Source organism: Hyperolius riggenbachi, chromosome 12 (assembly GCF_040937935.1).
Source record: "Hyperolius riggenbachi isolate aHypRig1 chromosome 12, aHypRig1.pri, whole genome shotgun sequence".
NCBI classification, from domain to species: domain Eukaryota; kingdom Metazoa; phylum Chordata; class Amphibia; order Anura; family Hyperoliidae; genus Hyperolius; species Hyperolius riggenbachi.
Window position 1 is genome coordinate 21,803,702 of NC_090657.1, and position 20,065 is coordinate 21,823,766.

Here is a 20,065-nt window from a genome sequence, read left to right on the forward strand (position 1 = left end):
AGCTGCTGTCCCCCAAAACTGGCCTCTTCCTCACACTACTACTGTCCAAACAGGGCAGTATGTGCCCAGCGCAGCTGCCCCCATTAGGTGGCCATACATGTAGAGATTTTGCTGTACGATTGACCATTTGATTTGATAATTTTATCAAATAAAGAGAGAATCAAGTGAGTCCTAGCGTGTTCAGTCAATGAAAACTGGCAATCTTGTTGAATCAATCAACTTCTTTGATCCGAGCAGTCTTGTGCTCACATGATTTCGATCGACAAAGTAGTGAGTAGGCCACTAGTCAATCCACTTTCGATCAACCACACTAAAGTTGATTGACCAATAAAGGCAATCACTTTGTCGATCAAAGCAAAATCGCTAGATGTTTGGCTACATTTAGCAATGCAGCTCACCCAGGACTGGTATCTTCCAGATACTGCTGATTAAACAATTACCGTCTTCTAAACCCTAGTGGGACACCACCACCACCCCTCACAGTGATGATATCCAACTAAGTTAGGGTCTGGTAACTGCTGTCCCATAGCCTGCAAAAAGATGAATATAATCTGAGGCATACATACAGCAACAAATAACAGTCCAAGCTGGATTGAGGTACACACGGTCTTTTTGTTCTTTTTTTTTTAATGAAAACCACAAAAACCGGTGTTGAAAAATATAGAATTCATGTGAGCGGTTACTGTCGTGAGATGTGTTGCACCACAAACGATGGGGCGATGGGTGGAATTCAGCTCTGGCAGGTGTGACATTACAGAAGAGCAAATAAATTAAAATCTGTGTCATTAACCCAAACTTCATGGTGGGGAAACGGTGAGAGATGAGGGTGGTGGATCGTTCTTCTGAAACTTAAAATGTGTCAAATTATACATATAGGACTTCGGTTTGTAAAACAAAACATCTGATAAGGAATAAAGTTAAAATAAATAGCCAGAATATTACATAGGCATTTTTAGTCAGTCAGATCATAGATGGCAGTATCAGCTGAGTGCTTTCCAAAAAAAAATAAAAAAAAATACACAATTTGGTAACATTTAATGGGTAAAGGCAGAGCTCTTGCAGTCTACATGCACCCTTAAAAAATAAAGAGGCGATCCTCTCTAGACATTCAGACTGACATAACTTTACTCAGCAGCAGTCACTGGAGAAAGATTATGTTAAAGGAACTGTAAGCACTTGCAACAGGAAGTGACTGGTTCATGTAGAAGAAATATTGGGGGCTCGTCCGGGACTCAAGGCAAGTAGGAAGGCAGCTGAATGACAAATTATATACATTATATACAAGACAACTGATTAGCCACAAAAACACTGAGTGACTATGCAGACTGAAGGGATACCATTCCATTGACGTTCTGTATGTCAAGTTGGATCATAGGAGCAAAATGGCCATGTGTGAGTCTTTGCAAGGTAATTAAGAAGAACCACCATTGATTGAGTAAATCTCTATCTGGCAACTGCCTGCTTCCCTGAAAACTCCACATGGAGTTCCATCCAAACACAAAATGTTGCTCTTCCTCCAGTTCACAATCCTCTCCTAAACCAAGATCTGCAGAACAGTCACCACCAGCTTTTCACACAACCAGTTTTGTTTCACTCCCTGGATAGAGCAAAATGAACAGAAATACTAAAACCATTGGAGATCGTCGCCATCATGTCCCCTTTGTGGCGCTGAATACTGTTGACACACCATGTGGTGAAACCATGGGTAGCGTTATTCTAATGAATAATAATATAAATAACTAAGCTAGCAGGATTGCACAGCGCATGGAGTACAGAGAAGATTGGGTGACTGTCTGTAGGTCAGGCAAAATAGGGAAAGGAGGCAGTCCGTTTCATATTATCGCTGCTTCAACAAAGCTTTGTACATGGCAAATCCTAGGACGGCAAAGACAGTGGCACCAAAACTTGCCCGCAACCAAAACGTAGAACCTTTAAGGTCGGCCTGTGACATGTGCCTGTACAGAGGAGAGAAAACACAAAACAGAATGATGTTACTATCAGTGCAGGTAAGTCATCAGGGCAGCAACAACTAAAATGTCCCCCCTAAACCTCTACGAGTGAACCCAGCCCATCCTCTCATAGCAAGCAAGGGAGAAGTCCATATAAATGTTCTCATTATAGCCTACAAAGCAATAGGAGCTTGGTTCACTTAATATAATAATGTTTTTTCCTCAAGATTAATCAATCAACTCCAACAAAAGCAAAATGTTGTGGCTACAGAGGAGTCTTCCTCCACACACACAAAATGCCTTAATTTTAAAGACTGCTCCAAAAAATTAAGAGAAGTTGTTTATAGTTTTATTACAATAGTGTAGTTTGTAAGAAAATATGGCACTTGTGGTATCATTTTAACCGAGAGGGGCTCAAAAATATATTTGTATGTGATTTACAACTGCGGGACATGTCATGTGAAAGTTAGGAAGGGTAAAATATGGAAAAATCTGTAGAAGGACTATAAAAATATTACCCAGAGAAAGCCTACATTGCACTAAAAAAAAATATACATCACTAAGATGACATAAGTAATTAAAAAGTTACCGCTCTATCAAAGCACACAGCGCAAGTGTCAAAAATATATGGAAACTTAAAATGGACCTGAACTCAGAAATTCTTCTCTGCTCTAAAAGATAACAGCAGCATAATAACCTTTAAAGAAAAACATTTCTTTGTTACAGCTGATACAAATACTACAATAAATCTGCAGGTTTTCTACTTCCTGCTTTCATGGAAGCAGACATATTGTTAACATCCTGTGCCTTCAAATTAGCTTATCTACCCTGGCAGTCAGCTGACAATGGGGAGAGATCAAATTACAACTTGTGATTAGACACAGATGAGGGGGAAATAGACAGACTAAACTCTGTAAATACATACAGGGTGCATTTCTCTACGTTTTCCTTCTGTCCTGTGCAAGAGTTCAGGTCCACTTTAAGGGATAGAAACCTTGGATTGTGAACCAGCTGATTAAAATGAAAATGGTCTTTACTTTCTGGATGACCCTGGTACCACGCCTCCTCCAGAGAGAAGGGGGAGTGGCTGCCTGTGACACACCTCCTCCAGAGAGAAGGGGGAGTGGCTGCCTGTGACACGCCTCCTCCAGAGAACAGGGCGAGTGGCAGCCTGTGACACACCTGCAAAAGAGACTGCAGGAGGAAAAGTGAGTGACACCTTGGGCCATATGTAATTCAATTTTTCACCTGAGGTTTTCTCCCAGGTGATATTTTTAAATGTCAATAAAATGCCTGGTAAGCCAGCAGCAAGCAAGAAAATACTCAGAATAATTTTGATAGTACTTTTGTATGTACTTCTCAGTACTTTTTCAGTTGAAAAGTGCTGGAAGGTTATTTTAAATGGTAGATGAAAAATTATCTCCTAGGAGAAAACACAGGAGAAAAGTGGAATTGCATATGTGCCCTTGTGTCACACCCCCTGCAGCAGGAAGAGGCAGAATGATAGGACGTCTGTGTGGCAAACTGGGTCAGGTATCCTCCTATGGAGTGCAGTGTGGGAGAGTAGGCAAGAATCATCTTGTATTTCATGTCCTTCTACACAGAACAGCGGAAACAAGTGTGAATGGCAGCCTGTGGCATGGAAATTAGCAAAGGGTGGAATGTGTATGCCGTATCCCATGCCTCCTTCAAGGGGGAGGAGGAGGGGCAGCCCATGTCATGCCTCCTTCAAGGGGGAGAAGGTGGGGCAGCCTGTGTCATGCCTCCTTCAAGGGGGAGGAGGAGGGGCAGCCTGTGTCATGCCTCCTTCAAGGGAGAGGAGGGGCAGCCCGTGTCATGCCTCGTTCAAGGGGGAGGAGGAGGGGCAGCCCGTGTCATGCCTCCTTCAAGAGGGAGGAGGGGCAGCCTGTGTCATGCCTCCTTCAAGGGGAGGAGGAGGGGCAGCCTGTGTCATGGAAATTAGCAAGGGGTGTGGGATGTGTATGCCGTATCCCATGCCTCCTTCGAGGGGGAGGAGGAGGGGCAGCCTGTGTCATGCCTCCTTCAAGGAGGAGGGGCAGCCTGTGTCATGCCTCCTTTAAGGGGGAGGAGGAGGGGCAGCCTGTGTCATGCCTCCTTCAAGGAGGAGGGGCAGCCTGTGTCATGCCTCCTTCAAGGGGTAGGAGGGGCAGCCTGTGTCATGCCTCCTTCAAAAAAAGAACAGTTATTGGCAGCCCCTGACAGACTTTCTCCAATAAAGAGAAGCAAGGGGTAGGAGGAGGGGCAACCTGTGTCATAGAAAACAGCAGGTGGGGAGAGTATAGCATTGCCTGAGGTGATAAGCTCCTTCGGTGATGCGAAACCGTGTAAACTCCAGAGAAAATACTAAGTCAGGCCACAGTCTGTGACCCTTAAAGGGGCACTACAGCGAAAAACTAAAATGTAAAATATGTGCAAACATATACAAATAAGAAGTACGGTTTTTTTCCAGAGTAAAATGAGCCATAAATTACTTTTTTCCTATAATGCTGTCACTTACAGTAGGTAGTAGAAATCTGACAGAAGTGACAGGCTTTGGACTAGTCCATCTCTTCATAGGGGATTCTCAGCCAGGCTTTTATTCTTTATAAAGATATCCCCAAAAAAGGATTTAAACAATGATGCTGGTCAGCTTTCCTGCTCCCTACACAGTTTTTTGGCATTTGGACAGAGCAACTGCCATTCACTAAGTGCTTTTGAAAATAAATAAATCCCTGAGAATCCCCTATAAAGAGATGGACTAGCCCAAAACCTGTCGCTTCTGTCAGATTTCTACTGCCTACTGTAAGTGACAGCAACATAGGAGAAAAGTCATTTATGGCTCATTTTACTCTGGAGAAAATGTACTTCTTATTTGTATATGTTTGCACATATTTTACATTTTACAGTTTTTCGCTGTAGTGCCCCTTTAATGAACTGAGGTGAACGTAAGAGTCTGTCATTTATTAGCCCACTATTTATTTATTTTTTAGAGATGGTGTTGTTGTGTGATGGTAAAGGTGATATACTTTTTATAGACTGTATGCTTCACTGTAGGCGACGCAACATGCAGATACATGCGGGAGGATCAGGACATTAGAAGAGAGCTTCTCCCTGTATAGAAACACTGATGGTGATCACTTTTGTTTTCCTCTGGAGAAGCGGGACACCCAACGCTCGTGAAAGCTTGTGGGGGTGGCAGAGCGGCGGACTACAAGTTCCAGGTATAGCCTTGCAGTTTAGACACTTAAAACAGAGCAGTCTTGCGAATGTGCAGTCATTTATTTATACACACGTCAGAGGGCTTTTTATTGCTACACTGATGTCTTGTGCAAATGGTTCATATTATTTTTTTATGTTTACATTTTGAACTTTGTAGACTTATTTCAAGTGTAATTCGCAAAAAATATGTTTTACCGCTCTGCATGCTGTTTGCCCAGTACCCCATAAAGCTATGAGTTTTCAATTGTTTTCAGATTGTTTTGCACCTAATAAAGATTGTCTGTAGTTGAAGTTGGGTTGCAGTTTTGATCATTAACACCAACATGGATCTCTTTTCTCTTTGAATACGACCATTTACTTATATTACATTGGTGGATCTCAGACCCAGCCAATCATATCGGCCATCTACGTATATAAGATTGGTAGATCTCAGGCCCAGCCAATCATATCGGCCATCTACGTATGAAAGATTGGTGGACCTTAGGCCTGGCCAATTATGTTGGCCATGTGCTTATATTTTGAGATTGGTGGATACTGGCCTGTGACATGTCTGTTAGAGGCTGCCATAATCAAGACAGATGTGTTAATACAGGAGCATGAGTTTCCAGTTACACTGGAACAGGGTGACATTATAAAGCAAATCCTGGGAAGGGAACACCATGCACAGTTTAGTACAGGTGCCAAGAACAAAATTACAGTGTTACTATTCAATTAGGACACACCCCTCAAAGGGCAGACATGCCGGGTACCTGGCACGGTCTAATGCTGGGTCAGCGGACGTATCCATGAAGATGGAGTATTCCATATGGGAGACGGGGTGTACTTGATGTCCCAGACTGCTGTCCATATCAGCTATGAGCGACTCCCCCAACGTATCTAGCCAGTCTCTTAACCTTGTACACACATGCATACAGGGGTCAGGGAACAGCTCAGCAATAACCCCAACCCTGACAATATACACACTGAACAACATGCTGGTTAGCAGGCTGCAGAGGCGTCACCTATAACTAGTAACACCCCACCTCTGACAATATACACCTTCTACAACATGCTGGGCAGTGGCCTGCAGAGGGCTTCACCAATTAGTAGCAAAAGCAAACTATGCCAACATACAACTACAAAATGCTGGGCAGCAACCTGCAGCAAGTGCCACAAAACTGAAAACCCACTCGCATAAGTTAAGCTACAGGCGCCCGACTCTGGGGAACTCTCTACTCCGGCACGATACACGTCCTGATGAAGCAGTTTGAACCGCGAAACGCGTTGTCATTTTAAGTGCCCTTTTAAAGCATTTTTTCTTACATATTGGGAGGGACTACTTATTAAGGTAAGATCATTCCATATTGTCACACTAATAATTGGTTTAAACTGTCGTTTTCACCACTGGGGTATATAGACAGCAACCATTACTTACCAATTGGTTTATGGTTTTTTTTATATAAATATCTTTAAAATGTATTTATTGATTTAAAAGCCACTCCTCTAGGGCGTCTCCTATCCTCCCGTGTTGTATACCCTCCCCTGGGACCATGGGACACCACCTTGACAGGTGGCATCTTTTTGAAGGAGCTGCGACCACCGAAACATCATCACAAGGCCGAGTGGGGACGGTACTTCCCCACATGTGACAGATTGGTTGCCTCACGTGCAACCCGGCTTTGTGAGTATATGGGATAATTTCTTACAATCGACTAAAATCGCATGTGAGATAATACACCAGATCGGGCTCCCGGTGTCTTCCCGTCCCCTTTCTTTATTTTTCCAGTGCACACTCGCATAATGTAATCCATGTACAACATGCTGCTGAGCATCTATGAAAGCTTTGGCTCAGAGTGCTGGAACTGCTGGTCAGAGCTGCTTCAATCAGCTTAGAAAGCAGTCTTCGCTTAAGACCTCATAGATGTCCTAAGCTTGGTCTCAGACGCAACCATTGAGGAGCCAAGCAGAATGTGACGGATGTCACCTCATCATTCCTTTCTCAGAAGAGTACTGAGATACCACTGCAAAGCATCTTGGCAATTTTCACATTTTATATGCAGGTTTTGGTGATGCAAAGCATTACTTGTAATGACCCTGCATTGTAACTTTATAAGTAGCCTGTCCCAGGAGGACTGCTATAGGATGTGGTGTTGAGTAGAGGTTTTCATATCTCGGGAGCAAGACTACAAAAATCACTGCACTGCACATTTTACTAAAATATTCTAATGGGCTGGGTCAAGGAGAAGGTGGTGACTGTCTAACCCAGGGGTGCCCACACTTTTTCGGCTCGCGAGCTACTTTAAAATTTGCCGAGGCCAGGAGATCTACCAACGTCCCAAATGCTAAGCACGCGTCCCCCCCCCCTCCCCCCCGCCCGCGTTAGCCAGGTATATGTGCCTGCAGCATAGGTTACATGCCCTCAGTATAGGTTAGCCTGGTATTTGGGCCCTCAGTGTAGGTTAGCCAGGTATATGGGCCCTCAGTGTAGGTTAGCCAGGTATATGGGCCCTCAGTGTAGGTTAGCCAGGTATACGGGCCCTCAGTGTAGGTCAGCCAGGTATACAGGCCCTCAGTGTAGGTTAGCCGCGTATATGGGCCCCCAGTGTAGGTTAGCCTGGTATATGGGCCCTCAGTGTAGATTAGCCAGGCATATGGGCCCCCAGTGTAGCTTAGCCAGGTATATGGGCCCCCAGTGTAGGTTAGCCAGGTATTAGTGCCCCCAGTGTAGCTTAGCCAGGTATTGGTGCCCCCAGTGTAGCTTAGCCAGGTATTGGTGCCCCCAGTGTAGCTTAGCCAGGTATTGGTGCCCTCAGTGTAGCTTAGCCAGGCATATGGGCCCCCAGTGTAGCTTAGCCAGGTATATGGGCCCCCAGTGTAGGTTAGCCAGGTATTGGTGCCCCCAGTGTAGCTTAGCCAGGTATTGGTGCCCCCAGTGTAGCTTAGCCAGGTATTGGTGCCCTCAGTGTAGCTTAGCCAGGCATATGGGCCCCCAGTGTAGCTTAGCCAGGTATATGGGCCCCCAGTGTAGGTTAGCCAGGTATTGGTGCCCCCAGTGTAGCTTAGCCAGGTATTGGTGCCCCCAGTGTAGCTTAGCCAGGTATTGGTGCCCTCAGTGTAGCTTAGCCAGGCATATGGGCCCCCAGTGTAGCTTAGCCAGGTATATGGGCCCCCAGTGTAGGTTAGCCAGGTATTGGTGCCCCCAGTGTAGCTTAGCCAGGTATTGGTGCCCCCAGTGTAGCTTAGCCAGGTATTGGTGCCCCCAGTGTAGCTTAGCCAGGTATTGGTGCCCTCAGTGTAGCTTAGCCAGGTATAGGTACCTGTAGCGTAGGTTAGCCAGGGTCCTCTGGACTCCTGGAACCTCCGGCAGGCAGGCCGCTGGCCAATATGACTGGCGGGGAGAAGACGCGGCGAGGAGAGAGGCGGCGCGGCCGCTACGTCATGGCTGGGGGCAGCGCCGGGCATGTTACCAGCACGCACGTTGCAGGCTGCCCGGCGCCGCCCCCAGCCATGACGTAGCGGCCGCGCCGCCTCTCTCCTCCCTCTCTGCTCGCCGCGTCTTCTCTCCCCGTCTCCCGTGCATTCTTATTGGCCAGCAGCTAAACATGATGAGCTGCTGGCCGCAAAATTTAAAGTGAACCAGAGACGAAGCACCCTTGTGTATTTTACCATAGAAATCAGTGGGAACATTAGAGAAAACATTTACCATGCTCTCTGTTCCATCCTCACTGCTAAAAGTGTCTGTTATCTAGCTGAGATAAGAATCCCGGACTGAGCATTGAGTCTGGCTTTGCTATAATGACTCAGCTATAATGATTCCTAAGCAAAGCCAGCAGGGGGCAGGCTTGGACTTGAAGACAGCAAAGAACACAGTCTCAGCTATAATTATTCTGTAGCAAAGCCAGACCGACTGCTTAGTCGGGATTCTTATCTTAGAGGTGATAACAGGCAAATTAAACAGAGAACAATGTAACAAAGAGCAGATTAGGTGTTTACTGTCATGTTCCCACTGATTTATAAGGTAAAATACATGAGGTTGCTTCATCTCTGGTTCTCTTTAATGAGACGCGGCCAAGAGGCCGCGATCTACCGAGGAGGCGGTCGCGATCTACCGGTAGATCGCGATCGACCTATTGGGCAGCCCTGGTCTAACCCAATACTAGGGAATCCACTCAGTCCAGAGGACCACAGCTCTGCACACGGTGTATCCACAAAACAAAATCAAATAGCCAAAGCATTCCAGACAGAAACACACAAATCTCAACTATGTTATTACTACGGAAAGGGTTCGGTGCAAAAAAGGTGTGAAGGAATGGGGCTCCTATCTCATAGAATCATTGCAACTAGGTCCTTGTTATTACTATCATCATCCTTATTGAAGTGTAACCTCCCTCCATAGTTGTCCCTCGGTCACTATCAAATCAGTTAGTAGAAAGGAAACAGAAATAGGGTAGAAGGGATTGGAGTGAAGGAACAGGAATGAGGTAGAGAAAGGGTTCAGTTTAGTGAGAGGAAATTTGCGAAGGGGGAAAACTGAAGTGGGCGAGGGATAAATGTGGTAGAGCCATAATTACAAAAGGGGATGAGGAGTCGTATTACGGTAGAGGCAGAACATGGTGGAGAAAGAATATATGCTGGAAGAAACATTAAGGATGAGGAATGAGGATGGGGAAGAATAAAGTGGGAGGAGAAATAGGATAGGAGGATCGAGGTGTGAAAAAGAGAAGAAATGATGTGGAAGAGAGATGAGAGAGAAAGAAATAAGATAAGGAATGGGGAAAAGGAAATAACAGCTGAAGCAAGTGAAACGAGGTGAAGGAGGAATGTAGCAGTGGAGGAATGGGATGGTGGGGCAATAAGGTGGAGAAGGAGGAGGAAAATGAGTAAGACAAATCAAGTGGAGGAGGAATAAGAGGAGAAGAAATCGGTAAAGGAAGAGGAATAAGGAGAAATGGGAAGAATTTGGCAGAGGAATGGAGGAAGAACAAAGGCCTCAATTCATAAACAGCAGTGCGATAACAAAATCTTGTCGGGAAAATAACGCACTCGGTATTTTCCCGGTCTGTGTGCTAATTTATAAAGATTTCCCCAGCTGCCCTTGGAGGTCGGTAAATTACCGCAGCCCATTGAGCGGTAGAGTAGAGAAGTGTCTCGATTCTCTCTTTGCCCTGCAGAAATGACTCACACAGTCGGCTCTCTCTGGCTCCCCCACTGATGACTCAGACAGATGAGTCACACAGTCTTTCCCTGCCTGCTCATATGACTCACACAGACGGCTCTCTCCACTGATGACTCAGACAGATGAGTCACACAGTCTTTCCCTGCCTGCTGAAATGATTCACACAGAGGGCTCTCTGGCTCTCTCCACTGATGACTCAAACAGACTTCGGCTCTCTGCACTTTTGCATTCATCAGAGCTGTCAGTAACTTGTTATCGCCTCACTAGAGGTGTCGGTAACTACCGCCAGGCTTACCGCTTGTTGAAGGCTTTATGAATTGACATTTGCTGACAATTTACTGACATGTGTTGTCGGTAACTGCAGCCAAGTCGGTAATTTATCTCCCTGGTCGGTAATGTCAGCTTTTCATGCGGTAACAGCCTTTATGAATTGACATTTTGCTAAGTGGTCGGTAAAGTCTGCTGTTTTCAGCGTTACCGCATGCAGGTAATGCTTTATGAATGATGGCCAAAGTGTAGGAATATTATAGTGAAGGAGGCAGAAGGATGAGGTAACAGAAGAAAAAGGTGGACAAGGAGTGCAGGGACATAAAAATTAGCTAGAGAAGGAATGCGGTGAAGGAGGATAAGGTAAAGATTATACCTAGGAGGAGGAATGAGGAAGAGAAATGATGTGGAGAAATAATTACCGGTAGTTGGGAAAAAGGAATGAGGGTAAAGCCAAAGGAATGAAGAGAAGAGGTAAGAGAAAGTGGAGGAGAAATAAGATTGACTAATGAAGCAGGAAAAGGATGAGCGGCGGAGGAAGAAAAAGGAGAAGAAATCAGATGAAGAAGGAATGGAGTGGAGGAGAAGGAAGAAGATGAGAAACAGGGTAGAGGAGGATGAGGAATGGAGTGGAGGAGAAGGAATAAGATGAGAAACAGGGAAGAAGAGGAGGAGGATGAGGAATGGAGTGGAGGAGAAGGAAGAAGATGAGAAACAGGGAAGAAGAGGAGGAGGAATGGTGTGGAGGAGAAGGAATAAGATGAGAAACAGGGAAGAAGAGGAGGAGGATGAGGAATGGTGTGGAGGAGAAGGAATAAGATGAGAAACAGGGTAGAAGAGGAGGAGGATGAGGAATGGTGTGGAGGAGAAGGAATAAGATGAGAAACAGGGTAGAAGAGGAGGAGGATGAGGAATGGTGTGGAGGAGAAGGAAGAAGATGAGAAACAGGGTAGAAGAGGAGGAGGAGGAGGAATGGTGTGGAGGAGAAGGAAGAAGATGAGAAACAGGGTAGAAGAGGAGGAGGAATGGAGTGGAGGAGAAGGAAGAAGATGAGAAATAGGGTAGAAGAGGATGAGGATGAGGAATGGAGTGGAAAAGAAGAAATGTGGAGGATGAAGAGAAATATCAGGGAGCAGGAGAAGTGTTATAAGGGGGGGGGGGGGGGGAACTAAAGAGAACGGTAGAATAGAGGCAGTAGATGATAATTAATAGGGATAGCCGGTCATATGTAAATATTTCCAAGATCACGTAAATTGTATACAGATTTATACAGGTTGAAAATGAACCAACCAAATGCAGAAGCGGCTGCCTTTGATTGACCCATTTCCAGGTTTTACATAAACTTGCATTACATTAGCATCACGTTACTAGCATCTCACTGATCATCCCTAATGAGGAGTGAGAAGAGAAGGAGCAGTGGGAGATAAGGATGCAGGAGAGCAGTGGCAGGGAGGTGGAACAAATACTGTAAAGCGTATCACTCCTGGTGGGGAAGGAGGTGGCATGGAAGCTTGTCTTCTAGGGGGTGTAATAGGGTAGTCACAGCACAATACTGCCACCTCTTGGAGATATTTTACAGACATAGCACAACACTGCCACCTCCTGGAAAGAGTAGTTCATGCAGACAACTCTAGCGCCCTCACCAATGATGCATGCCTGAAGCAGATGTTACAGCACACGTCAGACTCTGTGACCCCCTGACCACTCGCTATGATTAGTAACATGCACTTCTATGGTAGCTGATGAGACAAATGTGACTCTTACTGCAATGGTTAGCCTTGGCACCATGGACTGAAACATGGAGGTTCCTTGGCAGTTAAAGGTACTCAATCTGATAAAGCCACCAGAACTCCCGTATGCCATAGTGAACTGTAACTGGCTGATTCAGCCCACAGAGTGGAGACTACTCAGCATCCCAACAATGGTTGTCAGATAAGAGGTCACATTTGTGTCACCAGAGGCCACTATTATGGACAGACAGCACACAAGGATGGATGGAAGGAGGGGGGGCATGATGAAAGGGGGCATCTATATGAATGCTAGTGGGGAGATGTGGTGCAGCAGCAACAGAGTCACAACTGCCCAGACACATTGAAATGAGCACCTGTCATGAAGAGAAGAGAAACAACTCAACACAGCAAACGCAGAGGATTCTGGGAAGCCCATCACATAATGGCATGCATGTAACAGAATGAGCAAGGGATTCTGGGTAACATTACAGTACAGCAGGATAATCAAACATCTTGTTCATCTATACACACCAATTTGATCTGCCGACTCATCTTTATTCACACATCCCGATCTGCTACCTTTGCTTTTACGCTTGCTGGGTCCATTTATCCTTGTCCACCAACCAATTCTGTCACATCTTTCTCCAATTACCAAATTCAATGCCTTATCCTTCCTTTCCCACCAGACACCAGCCCTCATGGTTTCCCACTCACTAGATCATCCTTCTACACTCACCAGATCCAATATCTCACCATTCCCAACCCACCAAATCTCATTCCTGATTGTTTCCCTGCCACAGCATTATTCCTGTCTAATTGGATCCACCACAGTTTTCTACACCCACAAAATCTGACATCTTGCGATTGTAGACCCACCAGATCTTCTACCTCAACCTTCTCCATCACCGGATTTGTTGCCTCATCTCTCCCTTCCCCCCGAATGTGACACATTAGCTTTCACACCTACCAGATCCTCTGTCTCGTATTTTCTCAACCACCTACATCTCATTGTTGCCAAAAACCAAGATCCCACGTTTTCTCATTATCCATCCACCAGATGCTCACCGCAAGTTTTACAATAACAAAACCTACAACTCATTGCTTCCCCTCAACAGATCCTGTCCCTCACTGGTCTGCATTATGTCTGACTGCCTTTTTCACCAACCAGATCAGGAACCATGTGCTTAAAATTTTAACCAACCACTAGATCTTGCATCTCAACACTTTACACTCTCCAGATCCCATGACTCATTGTTTATCACCCATCAGATCCTGCACCTTATTGTTCCCCACCCACCAGACTTGGAATTTCTTCATTCCCGCTACCAGATATCCCACCTCATTTTTTTGGACTAGTCCATCTTCTCATGGGGGATTATTAGGGTTTTCTTTGTTTTCAAAGCATTTCCTGAACTAATAGTCTAACTGCCAAAATAGTAAGAGACCAGTTCTCTCCCTACTTGCTTGGGCACTATTTTGGCAGTTAGCCTTATCAACTGCCATTCAGGAAATGCTTTTGAAAACAATCCCCTGAGAATCCCCCAGAGCCACCCACCAAGTCTAATGTGTCACCATTCCTTATATGTGCTGATGCTTAGCCCAAATCGTCCAATATCTCATCATGCCAACTGTGCCCATGTTGCTCTCTTCTGTCTCATCACTGGCTAGTATGGCAAGCAGATTCTTCTCAAATGGAAGAGCTACCTCAGGTGAAGCAGTAAAAGATGGAAAGTGAAACAGCACAGAACAGGTATAGGTAGCAGATGCATTAACCAGAGTAGTGAAAAGGAGGAGTTTTCCTCCACCTTATTGTAAGACCATATATGCAAAAAGGCAGACAAAAGTACTGAGGGACATACTATAAGGGGAGGAAACTGAGGGATTATGGGAGTGATCACCACTGACTCAATGTACTGTTCGAGTATACACCCTGTTCACCACTCTGAAACTAATTATAACCTTCTGGACATCATGCACGCACGCACGCACGCACACACCACTGGTAGTTGAAGGACATACAGTTATCTTATTACACTGAAAGTGGGTGGTGGTGGTGGTTTAATCAGAACAATTTGGCAAGACAACGTATCTGAGGGACAAGAGTTGGACTACAGTAGATGACTGGGTCACAGATGGCTACAGTAGATGACTGGGTCACAGTATGTCCAAAACAACAGTTCTAATTTGTCCAAGGCAGGGCAATGGGTAAATTGGTGACAGACAAAGGCTCACCCCTGAGTTATCAATGTTAGCCATGATAAAAAGCTATTCTGTAGCCATTTACCAGTCATTGTCCCCTGATGAAAGCACCTGAAGTTAAGCGCAGGGGCGTTCAAAGTAGGCTATGGAACAATGGAAAAAGGTGGCCCGGTCTGATGAATCGCATTTACTTTGGCCTCCCAATTTCTCAGATCTCAATCAGCTGGAGCACCTGTAGGGTGTGCTGCAGGGGCTTAACTAGAGGGGAAAAGTTCCTGCAACTGCGGAGGAGGGGGGGCATAGAGCTGTAAGGGGGCTCCAACTACTACTTCACTACCTCGGATTAATGGGTCCATCCTTTAGATGAGTTGTTTTTGTGGCTACACTTGTTATGGGTGTGAAAGTCATGATGACCACACTTTATTTATGACCCTTGCAAGATGGGCCTCCAGGCTGTAAGGATCACGAAGGGATTGGCGTGTGAAAGGGTGTAAACATTGGGGGAGCATCAATGCTTAGCTGGGGGGGGGGGGGCTCATGATTTATAGTTATGCCCCTGGTGTGCTGGAAAAGCTATTGATGCTATTCCTCGCAACTTATAGAAATTGAATTCTGCTGATACCATCTTTTATGCCAAATACCAGAAGTCACATTGTAAAGGTCTTGTGTACTTAATGTCTCAATGGATCAGAGCTGTTGTGGTGACACAAGAGAGGCCTACACATTGAACGCCAGGTGGATTAGCTGATCAGTGTGTGTATATGTTTTTGTTTTAAATGTCCCAAGTCTTAAACAAGCACTCTGAGAAGGCTGCATATATACATGTAAGTTCTGTGGGCAGGAACACACACATTCACATGTAAAAATGTTTTCAATTATGTATCACTATGGGTTAGTGAATTCTCATCTATAACCACATGACTAGTCCATATGGAAAATACATATTAATACGTTAGTTTCCCCTGGGCAGAGGAATGATCACTACACCAGATATTAATGGGTTAAGGCAAGCAGGCTACTATGTCTTGTTTATAATAAGCAGAAGCCTTAAAGGCACTGAGTGCAAGCATAGAATAAAATGATAGACCTGTTGACGACGGTGGTGAAGAGTTTGTTCTTTACAGCCTGGACGAGGTCAGAGTGGAGCAGATTCTGACACAGGCAGTACGTACACCTATTGCAGATACACAGGCAACGTAACCGGGCATGACTGCGGAGACACACAGAAGAGACAGTGTCAGAGGAAGTGCAGCCATCACACAGTCATTAGTACATAAGCATTGCCTGCTACCCTTCACATTAATAGACTATTACTGTCACTGCTACAGCAACAACAATCAAGACCGTAATATAACAGTGGCCAGGCAGGATGTATTATATAATGCCTGTACACAGCTATACAAATGCTCTACTCATTACATGGAAATATGCACCATATGCCACACCTCACCACAAGGTGTCTATCACCATACTGCACTAGGAGGACATCTGCCCAACATCACATCCCAACAGAAGACCATGTGACTATTAACACAACTCACCAGAGGACCATCTCCTGAGACTACATCGCACCAGGCCATTTCTCGGTCAACTCAACTTACGAAAAGGCCATCTCCTGTCTCAATACCTCAGCAGGGAGCTCATCCTCTCTTTATACTTCACTAGGAAATCATCTTCCACCACCACACCATGCCAGAAAGCCATTTTCCCACTGCTTTTTCACCTTTTTTTCCCTACATTTTCATTTTGGCAGGTGACCATTTTCCTGTCACCACACCACTCCAGAGACCATCTGCATGTCACTCAGCTAAATAGGAGATAAAACACTTTTAACCACACCTCATCAAAAAGCCTATTTGCTTGTCACCACAGATCACACCTCAAAACTGCCCCTTAATTACAGCCAACTGGATGGTCATCTCCCGTAACACATTACCAAGGAGACCATCTGCCTACCACCACATATCACCAGAAGTCCATGTGCTTGTCAGCACTCCTCATTGGGGAGACTATCTGCTTGACAACACACCTCACCTGGTGTGCCCATCACCACATCGCACCAACCAAGAGGCCATCTTCCCTGTTGCCATAGAATTGTGACTGGAACTCATATTTTGCCATATGCCTGTGACAGGATATCACCAGGAGGCCATTTACCTGCCACCCCACCCCAGAAACAAATTGGCTGTCACTAAAACTTACCAGAAGTCCACTTTCCTGTCACTAGCCCTCATTGGGAGACCATCTGTCACCTATTTCAGCTATTTGAACTTCCCTATAATAAAGGGAATGCCGAGTGATTGCTACAAAAAGGGTTCTGACATGAACCAACTAGTGTACATATCTAACAGAAGGTGCATCTCTGCTACCACGTCTCACCAACCATCTGCAAATCACCACCTTGCTGTCAGGATACCACACCTCAACAGAAGAACATCTGCCTCTCTTACCACACCACATTAGGAGAGCATCTGCCCATTACCACACCTAACCAGGAAGCCATCTTACCTGTTAACACATTTAATCAGGAGACCATCTACCTATGACCACACCCCACCAGGAGCCTGCCACCATAACTCACCAAGAGGCATTACATCACCATGCCCTCACATAATCATACCTCATCAGTAGAGCATCAGCCCGTCACCACAACTAAACAGGAGACCATATGTCTGTTACCACACTTCTCCAGAAGTCCCTTCATCACCACATCTAACTAAAACATCATCTGCCCATCATGTCAACACACCTAACTAGAAGCCCATTTGCCCGTCACTAAAACTCACCAGAAGTTCATCTCTCTGCCCCCAACCCTATCTTGGAGACCATCTACCTGTAACTAAAACTCACCAGGAGACCTTCTGTTTGCACCTATTTCAAGTACTTGAAGTTCCATACAATAATGGGGATGTCAATAAATAATTGTTACAAAAGAGAAAGGACAGGAACAATTAGAGTACACATATGATATGAGGTGTATCTGTCCCATAGAGGCTGGAAGCACAATAACGGCAGGTCCCCTCATATCAACACAAGACTCAGAAAAGCATAAATCACAAATCTATACATAACTTCCTGAGAGAAGAGCCATCAACCATGTAACAGAGATAATATCATGACACATAGGAGAAAGGAGCATTTGTATTTACATCCTGATGACAGGACCCTCATGGCTGTGTTAAATAATTAGGGGATGTCATATAACACACACACACACACACACACACTGGGAGCATACAAGAGGGGACCGCACAGAGCACACAACATGGCTGCGCAGAGGAAGATGACCCTTCATGCCTGGTGCAAGGGTTTCTGGGAAAATAAAAAACATGCTATAAACCTGTTCACTGTCAGAGCCATGCAACAAGCTGCGATCACCTGTCACCAGCAATCTAGTCAGGGTACTAAATCAACCGTATGTTTACGAGCCACTCTGGCTTTGGGGCTACCAGACAACGGAAGTGTGCAAATTCATTGACAGAGCATAGACTGGCAACATGCCAGGGCAGGTGAAGCAGAGAAGGATCTGGCATGACAGCAGAGGAGAGAAATCACACTGATGTGGCCATGCCTATAGTGTCACCTAAATAGCCGCAAGCAGTTTGGGATGCTAATATCACCGTATTTTAAAAGCACCGTAGAATCAGCCAAGTCTTCTGTATAACAGAGGGAGATGCAGGATAGGAAGGTTTAGTCTTGTCTCATAATGTGTGTAATGTACACCCTTATCTGCACCAGTTTCATCCCTGACTCCCCCTTAAAAGATGCACAGCTTACAAAAAAGGGCTAAAGATGGGTTATGAAATGTACAAGTGTCTATGAGAAGTGTGTGTAGCATGTATGAGCGTGATACAAATACCTTCAACAGCCACAGGAGACAATACGTCTGTTTAGGTCGTCATGTGGTCACGTAATAACCTACAGCATTCTACCTCAACCAGGCCAGTCATGAGAGGGAAAGCAAAGGACAAGCTGTGGTCTCACCCAGAAAAGAAAGGTGTGCATAACCTGTGGTAACATGGCAGCTAGAAAATGTCCTAAGCTGTAATCAAATGAATGTAAGCCAGATCACTATGTTGGTAAGAGACAAAAGTGGAAAGGAGGACTAGACTGTGGCCACATGAAAGTGATGCGGTAAGCAAGGCTGAAGTCACATGACAAGAAGAAGGTCAGGCTGCTGTCACATGACCAGAGGTAGGCCAAGTTGAAGTCACATGACAATGAAGCAGTAAGCCATGCTGCAGTCACATGACAGCGAGGAGAATGACCAGGCTGCAGTAACATGACAAGGCCAGGTTGGGAGTCACGTGACATTGAGAGTGCAGGCCAGTTGGTACTGCCATTAGAACAAGGAGGCCAGCCATGCTGCAATGCAATAAAAGGAGGAGGTGGGACATGACAAACGAGCAAACATACGCAGGTTATACTCACGGATACATGGACATAGTGGTCATCTTTATGAAGATGTCCCGGATGGGGCAATCTGCTGTGTTACATGTGAAAGCCTGCGGTGGAGGCATCTTGTGCTTCTTGCAGAATTCAGCAGGGGAAATGCTGCTCTCTTGCTTCACCTCATGCAGGTCAGACTTGGCTGCCACAAGGAGGCAGGGTGTCCGGCTGTCCATGAAGTGTTGCTGTAGGAGAACCGAGAATCATAAGACAAAGTATCTGCAGATCTTCTACTTCATAAAGTCTTTCACCTCCGCCTCTACCTTCTTGTATAAGGTCAACAGAGCAAAGCCCAAACAGGCCGTCACGTGACCTGAACATAGCACATCAAAGCAGAATTTAAAGAGTTACTGAGGCATGTTCTCACAGTACTTTCCCTCCGCACTGATGACTTCTGTGTGTTTCTGGAAAATACTCCCACCTTCCAGGGCTGCAGTGTTAATTCACATTTACTGGCCTCTCTAGGCAGGTCTGCAGAGGTGGAGCTGACTCAATCTCCATCTTTCTTTGCAAACGGATTGTGTAAATGCATTAAGAAGAGATCTACTTAAAGGGGCACTATGGCGAAAATTGCAACATTTAAAATATGTGCAAACATGTACAAATAAGAAGTACTTTTTTTCCAGAGTAAAATGAGCCATAAATTACTTTTCCCTATGAAGAGATGGACTAGTCCAAAACCTGTCACTTCTGTCAGATTTCTACTACCTACTGTAAGTGACAGCAACATAGGAGAAAAGTAATTTATGGCTCATTTTACTCTGGAAAAAAATGTACTTATTTGTCTGTGTTTGCACATATTTTACAATGTTTCACCATAGTGCCCCTTTAAAGCTAGGGGAAACCTGTTTCAATCAGAGGCCAAGCAAGCAGTAATCTGAGTTAGACAGGAGTGTTCCAAAGCGGACTTTGAAGAATTGTAGGATATAATGAAACTCTCACTCCATGAGGACACAAACTCACCTATTTACCTGCCCTGGACTATGGTTACGGCAGTCAGCCCAAGCAAATGGGGCATTACACAGGCGCCAGACACCTTTACTGGATGATCTCAATGTATGCACAGGTCACCAGTCAGATGTTTCTGTTCTGAGGCA

General features: G+C 45.3%; 1 protein-coding gene across 4 annotated transcripts in view; it reads right to left on the reverse strand.

Annotated features, from left to right (window-relative positions):
• Positions 1 to 592: 592 nt before the first annotated feature.
• Positions 593 to 20,065, reverse strand: part of RHOT1 (ras homolog family member T1) — a 74,257-nt gene continuing 54,784 nt past the window's right edge. For 2 of the 4 annotated variants that reach the window (XM_068263797.1, XM_068263798.1), the window contains exons 18-21: positions 18,951 to 19,153; positions 15,607 to 15,729; positions 5,918 to 6,061; positions 593 to 1,955 (exon numbers count right to left, since the gene is read on the reverse strand). In XM_068263797.1, the coding sequence (XP_068119898.1) occupies positions 1,838 to 1,955; positions 5,918 to 6,061; positions 15,607 to 15,729; positions 18,951 to 19,153 (588 nt within the window). In that variant the 3' untranslated portion in view covers positions 593 to 1,837. The remainder of the gene's footprint in view (positions 1,956 to 5,917; positions 6,062 to 15,606; positions 15,730 to 18,950; positions 19,154 to 20,065) is intronic. The other 2 variants (XM_068263799.1, XM_068263800.1) reach the window with 2 other exon arrangements.